The sequence below is a fragment of the Musa acuminata genome, chromosome BXJ3-2 (assembly GCF_036884655.1).
Source record: "Musa acuminata AAA Group cultivar baxijiao chromosome BXJ3-2, Cavendish_Baxijiao_AAA, whole genome shotgun sequence".
Taxonomy (NCBI): domain Eukaryota; kingdom Viridiplantae; phylum Streptophyta; class Magnoliopsida; order Zingiberales; family Musaceae; genus Musa; species Musa acuminata.
In genome coordinates, this window is record NC_088350.1 from 23,334,968 (window position 1) to 23,352,768 (window position 17,801).

General features: G+C 39.3%; 3 protein-coding genes across 4 annotated transcripts; all 3 read left to right on the forward strand.

Moving 5' to 3' along the window:
• Window positions 1–120: 120 nt before the first annotated feature.
• LOC103971555 (uncharacterized) lies at window positions 121–4,261 on the forward strand. Of its 2 annotated transcripts, none has more exons than XM_009385611.3 (4): window positions 121–270; window positions 638–732; window positions 2,677–2,789; window positions 3,908–4,261. In XM_009385611.3, exons 2-4 carry the CDS (start codon window positions 660–662, stop codon window positions 3,992–3,994), a joined length of 273 nt encoding a protein of 90 aa, XP_009383886.1. In that variant the 5' UTR covers window positions 121–270; window positions 638–659; the 3' UTR covers window positions 3,995–4,261. The 2 variants fall into 2 exon arrangements, with proteins under 2 accessions (XP_009383886.1, XP_009383894.1); XM_009385619.3 differs by having other exon boundaries at window positions 121–258.
• An 823-nt stretch (window positions 4,262–5,084) lies between these two features.
• LOC135631060 (aquaporin PIP1-2-like) lies at window positions 5,085–6,780 on the forward strand. Its single transcript, XM_065138448.1, has 4 exons — window positions 5,085–5,839; window positions 5,923–6,218; window positions 6,298–6,438; window positions 6,516–6,780. The coding sequence occupies exons 1-4, from the start codon at window positions 5,509–5,511 to the stop codon at window positions 6,609–6,611; spliced, it is 864 nt and encodes a 287-aa protein (XP_064994520.1). The 5' UTR covers window positions 5,085–5,508; the 3' UTR covers window positions 6,612–6,780.
• Window positions 6,781–11,174: 4,394 nt separating this feature from the next.
• Window positions 11,175–17,012, forward strand: LOC135631062 (uncharacterized). The gene is made up of 7 exons (XM_065138451.1): window positions 11,175–12,370; window positions 13,467–13,591; window positions 14,324–14,953; window positions 15,031–15,310; window positions 15,744–15,906; window positions 16,580–16,682; window positions 16,765–17,012. The coding sequence occupies exons 1-7, from the start codon at window positions 11,390–11,392 to the stop codon at window positions 16,880–16,882; spliced, it is 2,400 nt and encodes a 799-aa protein (XP_064994523.1). The 5' UTR covers window positions 11,175–11,389; the 3' UTR covers window positions 16,883–17,012.
• The last annotated feature ends 789 nt before the right edge of the window (window positions 17,013–17,801 follow it).

The following is a 17,801-nucleotide window of genomic DNA, read 5'->3' on the forward strand; positions in this document are numbered from 1 at the left end:
CAGAAGATTAGTTATCGCATCCGTTGAATAATCCATCATCGGGATTTTTAGACGGTCAGGATTAGTTATCGCATATAAATAACTAGGCGGACTACTTCGCATACCGTCCCCTTCGCCGTCGACGCTGTCCCCTACTTCGGTCTTTTCTGTTCTTCCCCCTAGAGATTTCACCCATCTATCGTCTGTGGCGCCGCCGAAGGAAGTTCTCCCGGGAACCCTAATCGATAGGAGAGGCTCGTTCCGGATTTACTTTGTCCGGTGAGGAAAAAGGTTCTTGCTTTTCCTATTTTCGCATACTCTTGTCCTCTCTTCTTCATGAATTAGAGTAAATTTTTTCGTCTTGATCTGTTGCTATTTTTGGATGTTTCGCCTACGATTTTTGTTCAAATTGACAGGGGTTCTGTGAATTTTGTGCAATTCTTTGTCCTCTGCTTAGGCAAAGAGAATTGTGGTATACTTTACCGAACAAGAAGAGACCAAAAGTGCTTTCTCTGTACAACTCTTGCTAATTTGTTCTCAGATAATACGAATCACGAGTGTTAATGAAAGTATTAGTGACCTTCCATAGCTCACCTGTGTAGAATGACAACATTCTCGCTTCATTCTTCGGTAATATATATCTTTTTCGCGCATGCAGTGTTGAAGCCATTGCCTTGCCGATGGATGTGACTGATACTTCTGAGCAGCCTGCGAAATCATCCAAAGATGAACCTGATTTTGATCCAAGCAGAAGTAAGTTACCTGTTAATCAATTAATTATTGTTGGATCAAGTTTATATCTGTTTGATTTTGGTCTTTACTTTTGCTTTGCAACTTAAGATTTATCAGTTTATCTTTCAAGTTGCATCGAAGTAGTGATAACCTGTAATGACATTAGGTTTCAGAGAATAATATCTTAATATCGAAATTCTCGATATATACATTACCCGAATCAATGATTTAAAAGCGCTAGGTGCCAAAAGGCGTTAAGGTCCAAAAACTCCCGAGGCGCTAGGCGCTCGCCCGACCGAAGCGAGGTGCTAAAATATAAAAATATATAATATAATTAATAAATATAATTATTTAAAATTTTAAATAAAAATATGTCATTAAATTAAGAAAATCTAAGATACAAAATCATAATGTCACATTAACAAAAAGTTTCAAAATTCAAAATAACAATAATTTCAAATAAATAAAATTTAATAGTATTAAAATCAAAATAATATATTATTAATCTATTAACAGTATTAAAAATTAATAATTTCAAATAAACCTAACAATATTAACAGTATATAGTATACTGTTAACAGTATACAGAAGGAGAAGAAGGAAGAGTGTAAGAGGGTGCTGACTGCTAATTGAGAAAAGAGGAAGCGGCAACGACAGTGGGAGCCGGAGCGGGAGTGTAAGGAGGCAGCGGCAGCGGGAGAGTAAGGAGGCGGCAGCAGCGGGAGTGTAAGGAGGCAACGGCAGCGGGAGCGGGAATGTAAGGAGGCAGAGGCAACGGCAGCGGGAGTGTAAGGAGGCAACGGCAGCGGGAGCGGGAATGTAAGGAGGCAGAGGCAGAGGCAGCGGCAGTGTAAGGAGGCAACGGCAGCGGGAGCGGGAATGTAAGGAGGCAGAGGCAGCGACAGCGGGAGTGTAAGGAGGCAGCGGCAGCGGCGAGCAGTCGGAGGCGCGAGAGTGTAAGGAGGCAGCGGCAGCGGCGAGCAGCCGGAGGCGCGAGCGGCGACGGCGGCAACGTTTGCGAGCAGCGACAGTGGCGAGCAGCGGGATCGGGATCGGGAGCGGCAGCGGCAACGAGGGTTAGGGTTGGGTTATCGTTGATATCGGTTTTAGTTGGTTCGATTGAACCAACTAACCACCGAAGACTGAACCATACCTAAAATCCTAGTTTGATCGCCTGGTTTAACCCAGGCGCTCGCCCGAAGCGCCCAGCGCCTGGGCTCGGGTGAGCGCCCAGGCGGCCCCTCTTTGAAGCGTGCCGCCTGGAAGTTTAGCGAGGCGCTCGGGCTTCGCCTCGCCTCGCCTGAGCGCCTAGGCGAGCGCCCGAGCGCCTTTTTAAATCGCTGACCCGAATGGCTAATTGTTTACCTCGGCTTCACACCTTCATATAAAGCGATAAATCTCTCATCAGGTACCTTCTTTAGACAAGGATGGAATGCTCTCATAGTCTCTGAAGGAAAATTGCAAGATCTGCTTGCTCCTGTAGAATTGGAATCATGTTAGTCTACCTTGTTTTTTCTTGCATAGGATCATAAAGCCATGGGAAGTCAAACATGCAATATGATTTCATCTCCAAGCCCTAAAGTCCTAGCTGGTTTTGGATCTTGACGCAATATGAGATTTTCTTCATTAGGGTTCGTGTGTCAAATGGAGTATGTTAATTTATCATTGTAAATTCTTCTGAAGAAAATGAAAGAGCATTTGTTGCAAACAGTTTATGTTATGGAAGAGCATCTGTTGTTTCTAGGGTATATTTAGCTTTGTAGGTGTGAATGGTTGCCAACCTGTTACATGGTAGACCAAACTATTGGTCTTTGATTGGAACAAAAATCTTTTCAGTTATACATACTAAACTGCCTCATGGCAAAGACAGTCTTTTAAATTGTTTTCTGGGAACCTTTTGCATTACATATATATTCTTATAAGTGTAAAGTTCTCCATTATGTGTTTTTTTTATATATATAACAGTGATTGGCATCATCAAGAGGAAAGCTTTGATAAAAGAACTTGCTGCTGCTTACCATGCTGAGTGTCTTGCCTGCTGCCAGAAACTTCTACAACTTCAAAGAAAATGGGAAGAGGTTGAATCCGACTTAATTTTTACTTTGATCAGCGTACTTGCTTTTGTTAACAGCCATCATTTGTATATACTAAATTGTCAACACCATTTAAAAATTTTCTTGTAAGGATTATAGATCGGTACATGTTTCCATTTGTCATTTCTTTTAAACCAGCTAAAATGACAAGATATATATTAGTTGCAAATATGGTATCTACCGAACTAGCTTCTCTATTAAAAGAAATCAATTTATGAGTGGGCTCTTGTTTCATTTCGGAGAATTTTTAAGCACATGGAAAACATTCAATCCAACTTCATGGAAACTCTGATCTCTAATGAAAGCTCCCTACCACTCCATTATCTGATCTTCTCATCTGTGTTGGTTACCCACACTGATTTACTTAGTTCCTATGCCTTGGAGGAGTTATTCCACAAAGTTGCTGGGATTAAACTCTATAGATGGGGTTCCAGAAACTATGATTCATTCTTCTAGCATATTTTAGTTTATGATGCACACACTGTATGTTGTCTTTGAACTTCTAAAATATACTTTGCATTTCTTTTCCTTTTTTTGTGAAAAATTGAGTTTATTGATTAAAAATCAGAGTAAATTTCGTGAGCGTTAATTTGGTTTTTACGTTTTCTTCTTGGCTCATCTGGTTATTTTCTTATATTCTCTTGTGAGCCCTTTAGTGTCTTATAACTTAATATGCTAAATTGCAGTAGCAGTTGCTTGTCTCACTTCATTTGCAGTATCAATTGGTAGTGGGTCTGGTTTCGTTAAAGTCTTGAAGGTATATGAGGTTGTAGTTATTTTCTTCATTTTTATTTTTTCTTCCTTTTGTTTCTTTTTGTTTCAAAAGGTGTTCATTTTGAGGGTGTTAAGGGCAGACTTGGAAGCATACAAATGAACCCGCGATAGCAGTTTTCTGTGAGAAAATTTGATTACGGTGGTTCTATTATAATCTTTCCAGGCCATTTAATTCCTGTATCATCTACTAATTCATCTCTATGTTGTTTTGAGCCCCACAGTGAGTTATTGAAGAAAATTGTGTGTTTATTTTCAGAGTGCTTTGGTAATAATGCTGGTTTTGCATTCTTTGTGGTTTCTAAATTCCTGTGGTTGATCTGTTTCTTCAGGAACAGCAGTATATTAAAAGAAAAACTCCTCAGGAGTCCGGAAAGCATACAACGAAGCCCTCTAAACGTCCAAAGAAGGGGATGTAGAAAATATTGTCTCAATCTTGTATCTGCCCCCATGTTCTCTCTTCCATAGATTTCCTCTTCTTTTGAACTTAGCATATTACATAGATGACATGTTCATGACATGCAACACAGCCACTGACTGATCCTTCAACAAGAAGCAATGTCATGGTGATGCTTAAAAATCTGTCTAGTTTTTGATGTAGGTTTCTTCTTCTTGAAACTCGAGTGTCGACAGCTGTCTTTTGTGGGCAACAATGATCTTAATCTCTATTGTACTAATCTTCTTCCTGAGGTCCTCCCATATTTTTTTTCTTCATGGAAAATAATATTTCAGATTCAATTAGTTGCATTTGAGGAGAATAACACTTGAAATAATTATGTTTTCTTCCTGCGTAATCTGTGTCTTATATCTAATAATTTATAGAACTTAACGAATCAGAAAATTTCTTATATGATGCTAATCATCCTTAAAAAGAAATGAACAAGAATCAATTCGTGAGATATATATATTTAAGACAACAAGTGCTGCATTTTATGTAAAATTCCCAGTGATTGTCTTAAACCAACATCTACACGAAATCCATAATGGCACATAAAATCTGCACCAAAGATTAAAAACAGTGAACACAGAGAGAGAGAGAGAGAGAGAGAGAGAGAGAGAGGGGAAAATATTGCTATTTTGATTTGCAAAATGATCTTTTGATAATGCCAAATTAGGAAATATTGATAAATGGAATGATATTGTAATATAACGAGACATGGATTTGCTTAGATGTCAATATATAAAACAAATGATTTGTTTCCAATGTTGAAGATTCAAAAGCAGTATTGTCAACGTACCATTTTTCGTGATCTCTAAGCTTGAAAAGACCGCACAAGACAAAAAGAACATCGACTAACAGTGTCGGTTGGACCAAACCTTAGAACTGTGTGTAGCAATGTGTTTTGTTGGTGAATATTTGCAGTAAATGCTATGGAAAACAAGAGAAGTGGGGCGGCTTGAATTAGGTGTCAAACAACCCTATCAATCAATAGGAAATTATATTACGGTGCTTCATCTTCTCCAAGTCTTCCTTTCCTTCCCCTTGTGTCAGTGAGGTTGAGGTAAGTCATGTGGCCAGGAGAAGAGCGGCGGCCAGGCGGCTCTTGGAAATTGGCAGCAGTCACTTGTCTGATCCATCCTTCTCTGCATCTGTTCCACGATGGCAGATGGAGACTTTGGCCTCACCCCCTCCATCTTCTTCTAATGATGCAGCGTGCCAAAGAATAATGTTCGTCTGTGTTGACTTTGGTTCGATGTGATAAACATGCTTGTGCTGGTGATGGTTGTCTTCGGTTCTTTTGATGGATTGTTTGGAAAGCCATACGATAATAGATTTTGTGTTAGATCTGCACATTCAAGTTAGAGAACAGTCGGCCACACACACCCTCATCTTTTTCTTTTCATACCACTATAAAAGCTCCTCCCCTTAAGTCATCATGGACGTCCGCTTGCTTTCCTTTGCTCGAATTTAGGAGCTTGGAGGAGAGTGGAGATGGAAGGGAAAGAGGAGGATGTGAGGCTCGGAGCAAACAGGTTCTCAGAGAGGCAGCCGATAGGGACGGCTGCCCAGAACCAGGAAAAGGACTACAAGGAGCCACCTCCGGCTCCACTGTTTGAGCCAGCAGAGTTCTTCTCCTGGTCCTTCTACAGAGCTGGCATCGCAGAGTTCATGGCCACCTTCCTCTTCCTCTACATCACCATCCTCACTGTCATGGGCGTGGTCAAGTCCACCACCAAGTGCTCCACCGTGGGCATCCAAGGCATCGCCTGGGCCTTTGGTGGCATGATCTTTGCCCTCGTCTACTGCACCGCTGGGATCTCAGGTGAAGCAACCGCTTCCTTTGTCTCTTCCCTTTGTGACTTCAGATTGCAGCAACGCCCACACCGAGCTCTTCCAAGTTGTCAGGTGGCCACATCAACCCGGCCGTGACCTTCGGGCTGCTCCTGGCGAGGAAGCTCTCCCTGAACCGAGCTCTCTTCTACATGGTGATGCAGTGCCTGGGTGCCATCTGCGGTGCTGGTGTGGTGAAGGGGTTTCAGAAGGGGCTCTACCAGAGCAATGGTGGCGGAGCAAACGTTGTGGCTGCTGGCTACACCAAGGGTGATGGCCTGGGTGCCGAGATTGTTGGCACCTTCATCCTTGTCTACACTGTCTTCTCTGCTACTGATGCCAAGAGGAACGCTAGGGACTCTCATGTGCCTGTAAGAACTTTCATCGGCCATCCTCACCAAAACTTCTTTCTCTGGCTTCCGACAAAGACATACCTGTGAATTTGTGCAGATCCTCGCCCCATTACCTATTGGTTTTGCCGTATTCCTTGTTCATCTGGCCACCATCCCCATCACCGGCACTGGCATCAACCCTGCAAGAAGCTTTGGAGCTGCAGTTATCTACAACAAGGACCATGCTTGGGATGACCATGTAAGTCTGTTCTCTTGCAGAGCTTCTCTGACTCAGTTTGGATGGGATCCCCTTTCTCATTTCATCTTTTTTCTCAGTGGATCTTCTGGGTTGGACCATTCATTGGAGCTGCTCTTGCTGCCCTCTACCACCAGGTGGTGATCAGGGCAATCCCATTCAAGAACAGGACCTGAGCTACCCTGTCAAGTTCTCATGGCCTCTCATGCTGTGGCCACTGCTATGTCTCTTTCATCTATCATGTTTGTGGATTTCCTCCACCAGGGTCTTTTCAGTTTAGTCATGAAGAAAGATTAGGTGATGAAACAGGACCATCTAAGAAATAAATCCAAAATATTATGATCATTACACAAGGTGACAAGTAGCTAACTTGGTGCCATCATGGAACAGCACTGATGTTACCTGCAACAAAGGTTTCTTAGGCAGGCTGGTAGTGCACTTCTGTGCTAACTTTGCTGGTTCCCTTGCATGTGTCCATCTTCTATCAAGACAAGAGTCTACTTTGGCTTTAGGCCATATCAGCTAAGTCTCCTCTTTGTTTGGCCAAGCTCTCCCGGTAAAGCCCAGTTCATGAGTTCTATACATATATATTCCCCACACCAACTAACATAAAATCTTTGGATGGATGTTAATGAGATGGATATATGTAAGGAATCCTGATCTTTAGGATAATTTGGAAGGTCAATTACACAATTTCTAAAGTTTGTAATGATCTATATTTTTTTAGATTTATTATAATATTTAAGTCTTATCGGTCGGATGACCTCACTTCATATTTATTCGTGACGTTAATCTTATATCGAAAATAATCGTAAATAAAATTGAGTTTGTAATATTCGTCGATGAGGCAAATAAATTATCACAAACTAGGTTAACTTTATAATTTAAAATTTACATTATATATTAATAATGATGATGATTAAAGAAACATAATGAGAAGATAATTGAAAACTTTGTTGCTTAAAAGTTGCCCGACATGAGTACACAAGATCAAATCAGCGATCACTGTTCTTTTTGCCTTTGGTTGGAGTAAGCTTTCCCTAATTTCTCGTAGAGTATGAGTGGGAAAGAGACTTCCTCCAAGGTGGCTTTCAACACCCATTATCTAACATAGCTAATTAAACACTCATGTATTTTTTACAAATATGATACAATAGATTTTGAAGTAACAATAGATGCATGTCATATGACAATCTGACAATCGAGGGCTTGTTGGGATATTTAACAAATTAGGCATAGAAAATATATCTTTTCACTATGTTATATTATGACTATTGATGAATATAAAATTAATAATTAATAGAAAATATAATATTGATCAATGTTCTTTGATGTCTAAGTTGAAACAAAAATTATCCCTCATCATGTGGATGAGTCTAAAATAGATAATTATATATTGTCTCTATCCTTTGTCACATACGAAGAGAAGAGACTAAATTGAGATGGGTAGTTTTAAATTATCCTCTAGAAGAATATTTCATAAAATATTTTATTTATTTATTATCATGTATAAAAAAATATTTTTAATATAGTTAATAAGTCACTATTTTACCATTGACAACTGCATCTATCTATCTTACGTTACTAATTTGGACATCAAAGGGACCGCGTCAAGAAACCTCTCATGACCTCGATTTTTATATAAGTGGTACTTCGGGAGCTTAGTGTCTTCACCTCAGCGGCATCTCAGACAATCCTATACATATAGATTTGAACTATGTCGGACTAACTAGGATGTCAACAATATCTTATCGTAATATTTTTAGAATTAGAAGGAGGGCCCGATGTCATAGAAATGCCCACATGCTAATCATCTTAATGAACACTCGAGTGAAGAAACCTTGCCTTTGACCCATAATACTTTCACTCAAGAGAGTAGCAACCATCCTAAGGGGGGTAGCAACCATCCTATCACTTTTTCAAGAGTGATAGGCTTCTCGCCTCTTTTAGTTGTTGATAAAGATGTCACTAGTGATCATACGTGAGACACTTCAAATGGTCAATCCATACATTACCGCTGTAGCAATAATCTTGGGCAAGCATGAGGAGTCACACAATATATTACCTCAATGACTTTTTCATTGATGGAGTTCACTAGCAACTCTATGTCATCTCTCGGGACTGAACTTGCACATTACATTTGGAGGTGAGTCCTGCTGTAAAATAATATTGATGGTGGTGGATATTCCCTTGGTGTATAACGTGATCATAGATTGACTTACAATGAATAAACTGTGGGTGGTGGTGCCACTTAACATGTCCATATGTTAACTAGGATAATACATTCAATCATCCCCCTCATTCCACAACTAGCTCAATTCATGACAACTACAACCCCTTAGTAGATTACACATCCTCCAATGCCAGCTAATATGCCTAGGCTGGCCGTGAAGCCTATCACTCCAAAAATGCCAATGATTGATCGATAATCAAGCGAGCAAGGCTTCGCAATATCCCACTATTAAGGTTAATAGACTAGACTATCCTTAGTCGTCGACACTTGAATTAGAGGCCTAATCGTTGGACTCTAACAACTACACTATACGAGTGCGTTTTGCCTTGGCCAAATCCCCTTTTGTCTACAAGATTCAAAAAGAATCAATCCCCCGAGCTTCCGAGTGCCTACTTTTTTATCCATATAACACTTTATAATATATTAGATACCTTAATGTGTCGTATCTTTTCACAAAACATGCAAAGCACCACCCACTAGTGGTATTCTTATCTTAAACCACTCTTAGTCAACTCCTTTACTTAAATTACTAAGGAGTTCAAACATCAATTTGTCAAGGACATGCATCCCAAACATATAATTCAGTGTTTTACTTATAATCAAACATGCTGAAGAAAAGATACTAGTAAACTACATCACTAAATTCATGAATACGGCTTAAGATATCACTTACACCCCTCAATCCTCATGATTCATATTTAAGCTAAGACTCTCTAGATTCTTCTCATCCCAATTGACAATCAATTGACCTCTCTACATGAGATAATATAATATCAGTACATTACAATCAAAATGTTAGCCTTGAGGAATCAAGGAAGCATGCTTGAAGTTGAGTATAATTATATAAATCCCTTAGGGCATAATTATGTCAATATCTTATCTAAACATAATATCATTCTAATCAAATTTCTTAAAATAATATCAATTAAATTAAAGTTAAAACTTACATCAATTTAATCCAAATTTGATAAGAAGGAATAATATGTGGACAACTTAATGATATGCCATTTTAACAAAAATGTTATTGAATTCAACCATGAAGTATCCGCTAACAAATGTAATTAAATTTGATCGTGACAAATCTGACCATGAAATGTTCCTAACAATAATGTAACATCTCTCAATAATGATACAATCAAATTCAGTTAAGAAGCATCTCTTAACAATGATGTGACCAAATCCATCCATAACAACAACATGACTAAATTTGATCATTAAGCATCGCTCAATAGTGATATGATCGATCTCACTATGAAGCATCCCCTAATAATGATATAGTTGAATTCAACCATGAAGCATCCCTTAACTATAATGCAATCAAATCCGACCATGAATTGTCCTCTAATAATGATATAATCGAATTCAATCATAAAACATCCCATAATAATCGAGTCCAACCATACAATATTACCAGACAATAATACAACTAAATTTGATCATGAAGTATTACTTTGACAACTATACAACTAGGTTTGACTAGCTAAGGTATGATAATATTCAGAATGAAGGACTTAGCCAATTTACTGATTATATGTAATATTGTGTCCCGACTCTTTTCATGTGTCAAAATATAATAATGAGGTAGACGATGAGAGAGAGTAATACATAGGCATCCTAATGACACATCACTCTTTCGATCCAACACTTAATGCCAACACTTTTAATGTTAGCATGAGCCCTCATACTATAATTGTAATATTTGATGATTCAACAAACATCTTTATATGACTCAATAATGATCGATAATTTTTATATAATCATCTTACAAACTATCTAAATTCAATTATTATCAGACTCACCATAAAAGATGCCTCCAACAACATCCCTAAAGATATATAAGAAAATTATATGCTCTATAATCCTAAATCTTTTAAATCATTATTAACGTAAAACATTGAAGGGGTTTTTATCGGGTACCTCAAATATCTCATCTCATTGATGTTAGAAATGTGACGAGTTTGGAAATTAGAATAATGTTGGATACGAGTTCCTAACTTATCAAATAATTAAAATATTAATTAATAAAATTAAATGGATAAAAAGGGTTAGTACTAAAAATGGGGTAAGTATTAGACTTTTTTTTCATGATAATAGCTCAAAATTAGTGTTTATGAAGATGGAAGGTAATATGTTTGAAGATATGAATAAAATTGCAAACTTTTAGGTGTATATATAGTATGAAAATACAATTACTTTATGGGATTATTAACCAACTAAGGGTACTCTTGTTATTTTAGAAGAAGTAAGATGACACAAATCCACGTGTCGGGCATTCTTCTGATCGGGGATGTATGACGTAAGCTGCATCGCCTCAGTACGATATTGTTACCCCAAGATAAAGAAAATGTATCTCTCTCTCGGGTTGCATAGATAAATAATCCCTTCTCACTTCAACGCAGTGTAATATAAGAATATCTGGGAGACTCGTATCATGTCTCTCTCTTTTATATATATATATATATATCGGCTTTCCATCCTCTCTCTGGATGCCGATTTTGATCGCTAGACCATGAAATATCGATCGCGCCGCTTCGCGCTTCTATCACGCCGTCGCCTGAGTAGCGATTGAAACCTTCGCCATCGATTCAAGGTTCCTGCACTCCGCCCGGGCTTCTCCTTGTTCTTCTTGATCGAGATCAATCGTGTCTCCTGCAGAGGGACTCCGATCGGGGGTTCCGGTTCGGCCTGGAGGAGCACGTCCGTGGCCACCTCGACGGCAGCATGACCGCCGCGCTCACTTCCTCCTCCTCCTCCTGCGCCGGCTTTTGCGACAACGACGACGACGGCAATGCCTCCCCCACAGCCGCGGCCGACCATCTCGCTGCCCGCAGCGCTGAGTCCTCGGCCTCTGATCGTCGTTATTCGCGGGATTTCAGCCGCTGGGTCGCGCGCCAGGCGGAGGAGATGATCATCAACATCGAACGGCGGAACCGCGAGTCGGAGCTCATGGCCATCGCCGGCCTCCACTTGGTGTCGATGCTCGATCCTTCCTTCCTTAGGGAGTCCGGCAGGTCGCCACTGGCCACGTCCAACGTGGAGCGGCCGGTGGCCGCTCGCGCTTCCTCGATCCTACAGATGTGGCGGGAGCTAGAGGACATGACGAGTGCCGCAAGGACAGAGCGGAGGACCACCGTCGCAGCGTCTGCAGATGGCTCGGTTTCTGTGAGCGAGAGTGACTATAATGGGTATGACCAGTGGACTCGCAGAAATATAGATTCGTTGCAAAGACCCGGTGAGATAGATGCAGATGATCTGAGGTCAAGTCGGGAGCAATCTCCTGACCCTGGCGAAGATGCTAGAGAGAGGGTGCGGCAAATTGTACGTGGAGAGCCCGGGATTGCAGAAACAGAATCTAGAGTCTCACCCAGGAATCATACCCAAAGGGCGCAGTGGCTTGGGGAGATTGAGAGGGAGAGGGTGAGATTGGTGAGAGAGTCGGTGCAGATGACTAGCCAGCGGCAGAGAGATGCCCGAACTAGCAGGAGGGAGGAGAGGGAGAGGGAGGGGGTAAGGGATGGGTCTGATACGGATCACGAGTATGGCCAAGCAGAGCATGTCAGAAGGGAGTTGCTGAGGCCGAGAGGCAGGCAGGCCGGACTTGAGCGAATCATGAGGAGGATGGCAGCAGAGAGGCAGAGGGAGCTCCAGATTTTGTCTGAGCATCGGCCGGTTTCCGAGTTTGCTCACCGCAGCCGCATTCAAGTAAGTAGTTTGATGATGTGGAATCACTTCTTTACAACTTCACATAGCGTTGCTTAGGATTATAAGAATCTTAAAATGATTTTGTGTGCCCATATTGCAAGACTACCTTAATCTATCTATGCAAATTAATAGATTTATATTCATGATGATATTTCTTGCTGCCTGGAAAATATTTACTATGTTTGATCAAATTGGTTTATGTTTCCTTGTGTGTAATAAGGCAAAGATGACTTCTGCACCACAGTAATTACAATTAATGTCAAGGAAACTACCAATCAGAAGGCACTGTGTTGGCTGGTTTATGGTACTACTTTATTCAAATCTTAAAGATCTTTCATTTGAGTTTGAGTTGATTTATTTCTTTATTGAGTTAATATGGTATTAATTACAACTGTAATCTAGGTCTAATGTCGTATTCCCCCGTAGGCTGTGAATATTGATTTGGCCTGTTAAGACATTAGCTAGTCTTAGTCTGTTTCATTACAGAGGCTAAATTTGTCACTAGTTTATATCTTGATGTTATGGTTTGATTTAATTCTTTTAAAGTTAAATGCAATAGTTTTGAATATAATATAATTTTCAATTTCTGGAGTTCTGTTTATGTTTCAAATCAAGTCAAAGGTGAACTGAACTCTCAAGCTGTGTAAGAATAATTTGGTTATGTGATGCATACATTTGAATGCTTTTTCTTCTGATACATATTCCAGTTATGAGAATTTAAATGTATATATATTTCTTTGTGTTTTCCATGTTCTATCTGGATATCGATATCTTTCCAGAGGTGTGAAATCCCCTTTTCTAAATGAGAACCATCCCTATCGCTTTCTCATTTTCATTGTTTTGTAATCAGCTGAATTATTTTGAACAATCTATTGACCTAGTTCATGTAGTTATTAATTGTTTTTGTGCTTTTTGGTTTTGTTTTTTAATTTAAAGTTGTTAAAGAATGATATAGCATTTCTTTCTCATTTATGTTCTTTGTTTCTCTGATTTACTTACCTTTTAAGAAAGTATATTACAATTTTGCTTCTATCTGATTAATCATGGGGTGTATTTGTTGCTGCTATGGGAAAACCTAACTAGTCCAATTTGTCAGTCATTACTCAGAGGAAGATTCTTAAGAAATGGTGAAGTGGTACAAGATGATCAAGAGAGGCCACCTTCAGCAGCTGAAAGAGAATTAGGTCAGTTGAGGCAACATCGTCATGTCTCTGCTCTAAGGTAACTTAATCTATTTGTTGTAACATAACACACTATCCACTAGATATTAATCAGCATTTTGTGAAGATCATGATCTTCTGCAGATCTAGTTCATATGGTTGCTTTTTGGATTTGGTCATCCTCACAAGTTTATCTTTTTTCTTTCTAATCATAGGAATATTCTGTTTGTAACTTGCATCCACTAGACTGACCAATATCTTACAAAGATTGAATCTCTTGTTTATCTAGTTCTATGTTTGCCTTTGTTAGCTGTCCTCATAATTTCCTTCTCTTTTTGAAGAAGTATTGTGTTCAACCGTACATGTATGTACTGCAATCAGAAGCATTACACTGCATCTCTCTTTGAAGTTTAGGTGGCTATTCATATGCATAAAATTAAGGTGTTATTCATATGGTGGCACATAGCATTATCGATACTGTTTCTGTCGCTAATGCCCGTCAGGTCCTGTCTCAGTTGTCTTTAAGATCGTCGGGTGTGAACCCAAATCATGTTTGTATTTGTGATGTCCAATAATGCTTCTTGCATGCATTGCTTATTCTTATGCCCCTTCATTTGTTTTATTCTTTTTATTATTTGGTAAGAAATTTTCAGTTTCTCTTTGTTCAGCATTAATCTGAAAAATCTTGTATGACAATTTCTTTCGCACGCATCGTAGTATTATCTTATCAAAATATGAGGTTTTCTTCTTTTTCTAATATACATATTAACAAAATTATATTTTATGTAACTAGAGAGGGGTTGCACTTCCAATTGGAGAATATTGTTTGGGGTCAAAGTACAAGCCAGCCTGAATCTTCAGCTGACCAAAGCATTTCTGCTGCCGATCAATCTCAAGCAGGCATTGTTACAGAGTTACCCAATTACAACCATGAAGAGGTTCTAAATAGGATCCAGGATAGTGATGTTCACCAAACAACAGGGAGAGAAGAGACACCTGAGTCGGAGAGTGGTAGTCATGATGATACTCTTGACATGCAAGAATATGCTGCTGCTGAGGTAGCTGGACTGCAAAATGAAGATGCAAGGCATGAGAGCAGAGACCGGGAACCGAATACAAACGGTGGTTTTGGTGATCGGCAAGAAGAGGTCAGGGAAGACTTCAATGGAAACTGGCAGGAAAACATGGACCAAGATTGGCCCCATGAAACAGCTGGGTATGATGTTGGAGGAGAGAGTCATCTGCCACGAGTTCATGAAGAATGGCATGAGGATGAACCTGCCGATACTGAAGAAACCTGGCAGGACGAACACACAGATCCCCTAATAGATCAAAGGTCTTCTAGTCCACCTACAAGTGGCAACAGATTTATTCCACCTGATGATGAAGTATACAATGTGGAACTCAGGGAACTCCTTAGCAGGTATTGCTAATTCTTCATGATTAATGGTTACCGTTCTTATTTGTTATTGATTTGTCCAAGTCTTTTGTCATTTGCAGGAGGAGCGTATCCAACCTTCTTCGCAGTACGTTCCGTGAAACTTTAGAACAGCAGTTGATAGAATCCTATATTGAACAACAAGGTAGACTTTCATTTGATTGGGATCTGTATAGACCACCGGTTGCCCCCATTCGGGAGGAAACTCAGGACCAACGACAGGACGATTCAGATCAGGCCATTCAGGATAGCACTGCAGGGCGGTCTAATGTGTTTCAACCTCCACCTTTGCCGCCACCACCACCACCACTATGGCACTCGAACCTGCATCACAACACTTGGGTTAGACAAAACATGCATTGCCATTCAGAAATTGTGTGCTGTCTTTCTCATATATATATTTCTTTGGCAACACAAATTCTGTCATCATTCATTCATTCACTGTTTTTACAATCGGTCAATGATGATGCTTGAAACTGAATGATGATTTTTTGCATTGGTGCTCAATTTTCCAAATCAAATGATGGGCATCAACTCTCCTCTTTCTTTTTTTGATTCAGATTCTGAATTTAACCATGATGCCGGTGATCACTATAATTGATTTTATTTGTTAGTGGTGGTATTTCATTCTCTTTTCTTTTGCAGTTTGACTCTTACCTGAAGCATTTCTTATTTGTGGCTTCAGGAAATTCATTTGTTGCCATGAAGCTTAAACTATATTAAATATACAAGTTCATGCATCATGTGTTTGTTTGACTGCTACTGTATATTTCAGGAACGGGATGCTATTAATGACTTGAGGGCAGAAATGACTAGCCTACAACAAGGGATGAGTGAGATGCAGAGGATGTTGGAATCTTGCATGGATATGCAAATAGAGTTACAGCGCGCGGTTAGACAGGAAGTTTCTGCAGCTTTGAATCGATCTGCTGGAGAAGGTTAGTGTCATTTCTTCTTTGAGATCATCATTAATTTTTCTATGGACAAAAGGTTTATTCTCTTAAGGCTTGTTGGATTGAAAAGTTGGTTTATGCATCTTAGCGTGCTTCCGAGTTCCATCTGTTGATCACTTCGATATTTCTTTTCTGATCAATGTTCCTTTCCTTTAAAACTAATTGTGAACACCAAATTGAACCATGGTGGAGCCTGAGTCAAGTTGTTCGGTCAAGCTTGGTTTGTATCAATTAATACAAGCGACGAGCAGCGTCATGAAGTAGATACTAACACAAAGGTGCACATTAATTAGTTAAGATTGTGGCAGGGAAGCACAAGGGATTAAAGGTTTCAAGGAAACAAGAAAACAGTAGAAGTTTGACAATAAGGGAAAGTCCTTAAGCAGCAACTTCGTTATACATGCTATGAAGGCATCAGCAAACTTTTTTTCCTTGTATCTATGATGTCCTTGGATGAAAACTGGATAGACTTTCTGAACATCCCTTATATCAGTAAGATATTCGAGGTATTTGGGACTCAGTAGATTAAGAAAGATGGCTAATGTATAGATAGATCTATAGATAGGCGGATGTTTGGTTGTAGTTAACAACACTCATCATAGTTGGGTTTGGAGTCATTATGTGCCTCTTGTAATGGTTGGGCTTTTGTGTGCTTCAGGGTTTATTGAAAAATCATCTAAGGATGGATTCAAGTGGAGTCAAGTAAGGAAAGGGACATGTTGTGTCTGTTGCGACAATCATATCGATTCCCTTCTCTACAGGTATGTGTATCTTCCTATTAAGATAGAAAGAATCACATCATAAATACACAATGATATATTTTTCTTTTCTCTACTTTATCAGATGTGGGCACATGTGCGCTTGTTCAAAGTGTGCTCATGAGCTACTTGGAAGGGGAGAAAGGTGTCCACTGTGTCGTGCACCTATCGTCGAAGTCGTCCGAGCCTACTCTATTCTGTAGTACATGAACTTGGACACGACAAAGAAAAAAAATGAGTTGAGCGATTGACATATGTTCATGAGCGTTAGAATTTTTTGTTGTCGATATATATGTCTTCGCTTGCTGCATTTTTTTAGTGAGCAGCAAAATGTTCCACGATTGCTTTTGATGATAAAAGTAAATTATGTAGAATACAATTCTTTGTTCAGCCATATTGTAAATGCTATCTTGCATTACTCTTTTTCCCTGATGTCCCTGGATTGAGGTAGGGACATAGGTCATGAAGGATTTAGTTTGAGCATTTGTAAATACTGAAACATTATATAAAAATCTTAGGGATTTAGTTTTTCCTATCTTTGCAAATATTATATATATTAAAAATATATTTATGTGTATTTTTTTGTATTTTTTACGATGTTTGCTTGATTGATCGGAAACAATTCTAATTTCTTGAATCGAACCCAGGAAAGAACATAGAGGTTGTGAATTTCCTCAACTTCTTGACTAAGAAGTCAATCAAGAAGTTGACTTTTGAATTTCGAAGGGCCAAAATTGATATTTTAAAATGAAAGTCAATATTCCTCTTGAATTTTGCATTTGTCTCTTAGATTTAAGTTTACCATACAATTATATAGATATAATCTTTGAATTAGGACATATGAATATATTGGTAAGTAATATCCACGAGTTAATCGTGATTTAACTATTACTCGATAGGGAACCTTAGTTTTAAAAGATAGATACGTAAAATCCCACAACAACTACGGTCAAACATGTTGACCAAAACACCACCCAAATCAGGTGATCCAGCGAGAGGACGAATTGTTTGAATAATATGATATGAAATATCAGTAAGTAAATAAAAGTGTTGACTGATGACATGATCGCATGACAACGCACATTGGATGGTCACATTGACGACGCTGGTGGACGAACATCC

Bases quoted from the DNA above. Each gene is read 5' to 3' on its own strand.
- LOC103971555 (XM_009385611.3), top strand. From the start codon at position 660: ATGGATGTGACTGATACTTCTGAGCAGCCTGCGAAATCATCCAAAGAT. The intron at 733-2,676 runs GTAAGTTACCTG...TATATATAACAG, and splicing joins TGATTTTGATCCAAGCAGAA to TGATTGGCATCATCAAGAGG. The intron at 2,790-3,907 runs GTTGAATCCGAC...CTGTTTCTTCAG, and splicing joins TTCAAAGAAAATGGGAAGAG to GAACAGCAGTATATTAAAAG.
- LOC135631060 (XM_065138448.1), top strand. From the start codon at position 5,509: ATGGAAGGGAAAGAGGAGGATGTGAGGCTCGGAGCAAACAGGTTCTCA. The intron at 6,219-6,297 runs GTAAGAACTTTC...GAATTTGTGCAG, and splicing joins CTAGGGACTCTCATGTGCCT to ATCCTCGCCCCATTACCTAT. The intron at 6,439-6,515 runs GTAAGTCTGTTC...CTTTTTTCTCAG, and splicing joins ACCATGCTTGGGATGACCAT to TGGATCTTCTGGGTTGGACC.
- LOC135631062 (XM_065138451.1), top strand. From the start codon at position 11,390: ATGACCGCCGCGCTCACTTCCTCCTCCTCCTCCTGCGCCGGCTTTTGC. The intron at 14,954-15,030 runs GTATTGCTAATT...TGTCATTTGCAG, and splicing joins CTCAGGGAACTCCTTAGCAG to GAGGAGCGTATCCAACCTTC. The intron at 15,907-16,579 runs GTTAGTGTCATT...TGTGTGCTTCAG, and splicing joins GAATCGATCTGCTGGAGAAG to GGTTTATTGAAAAATCATCT.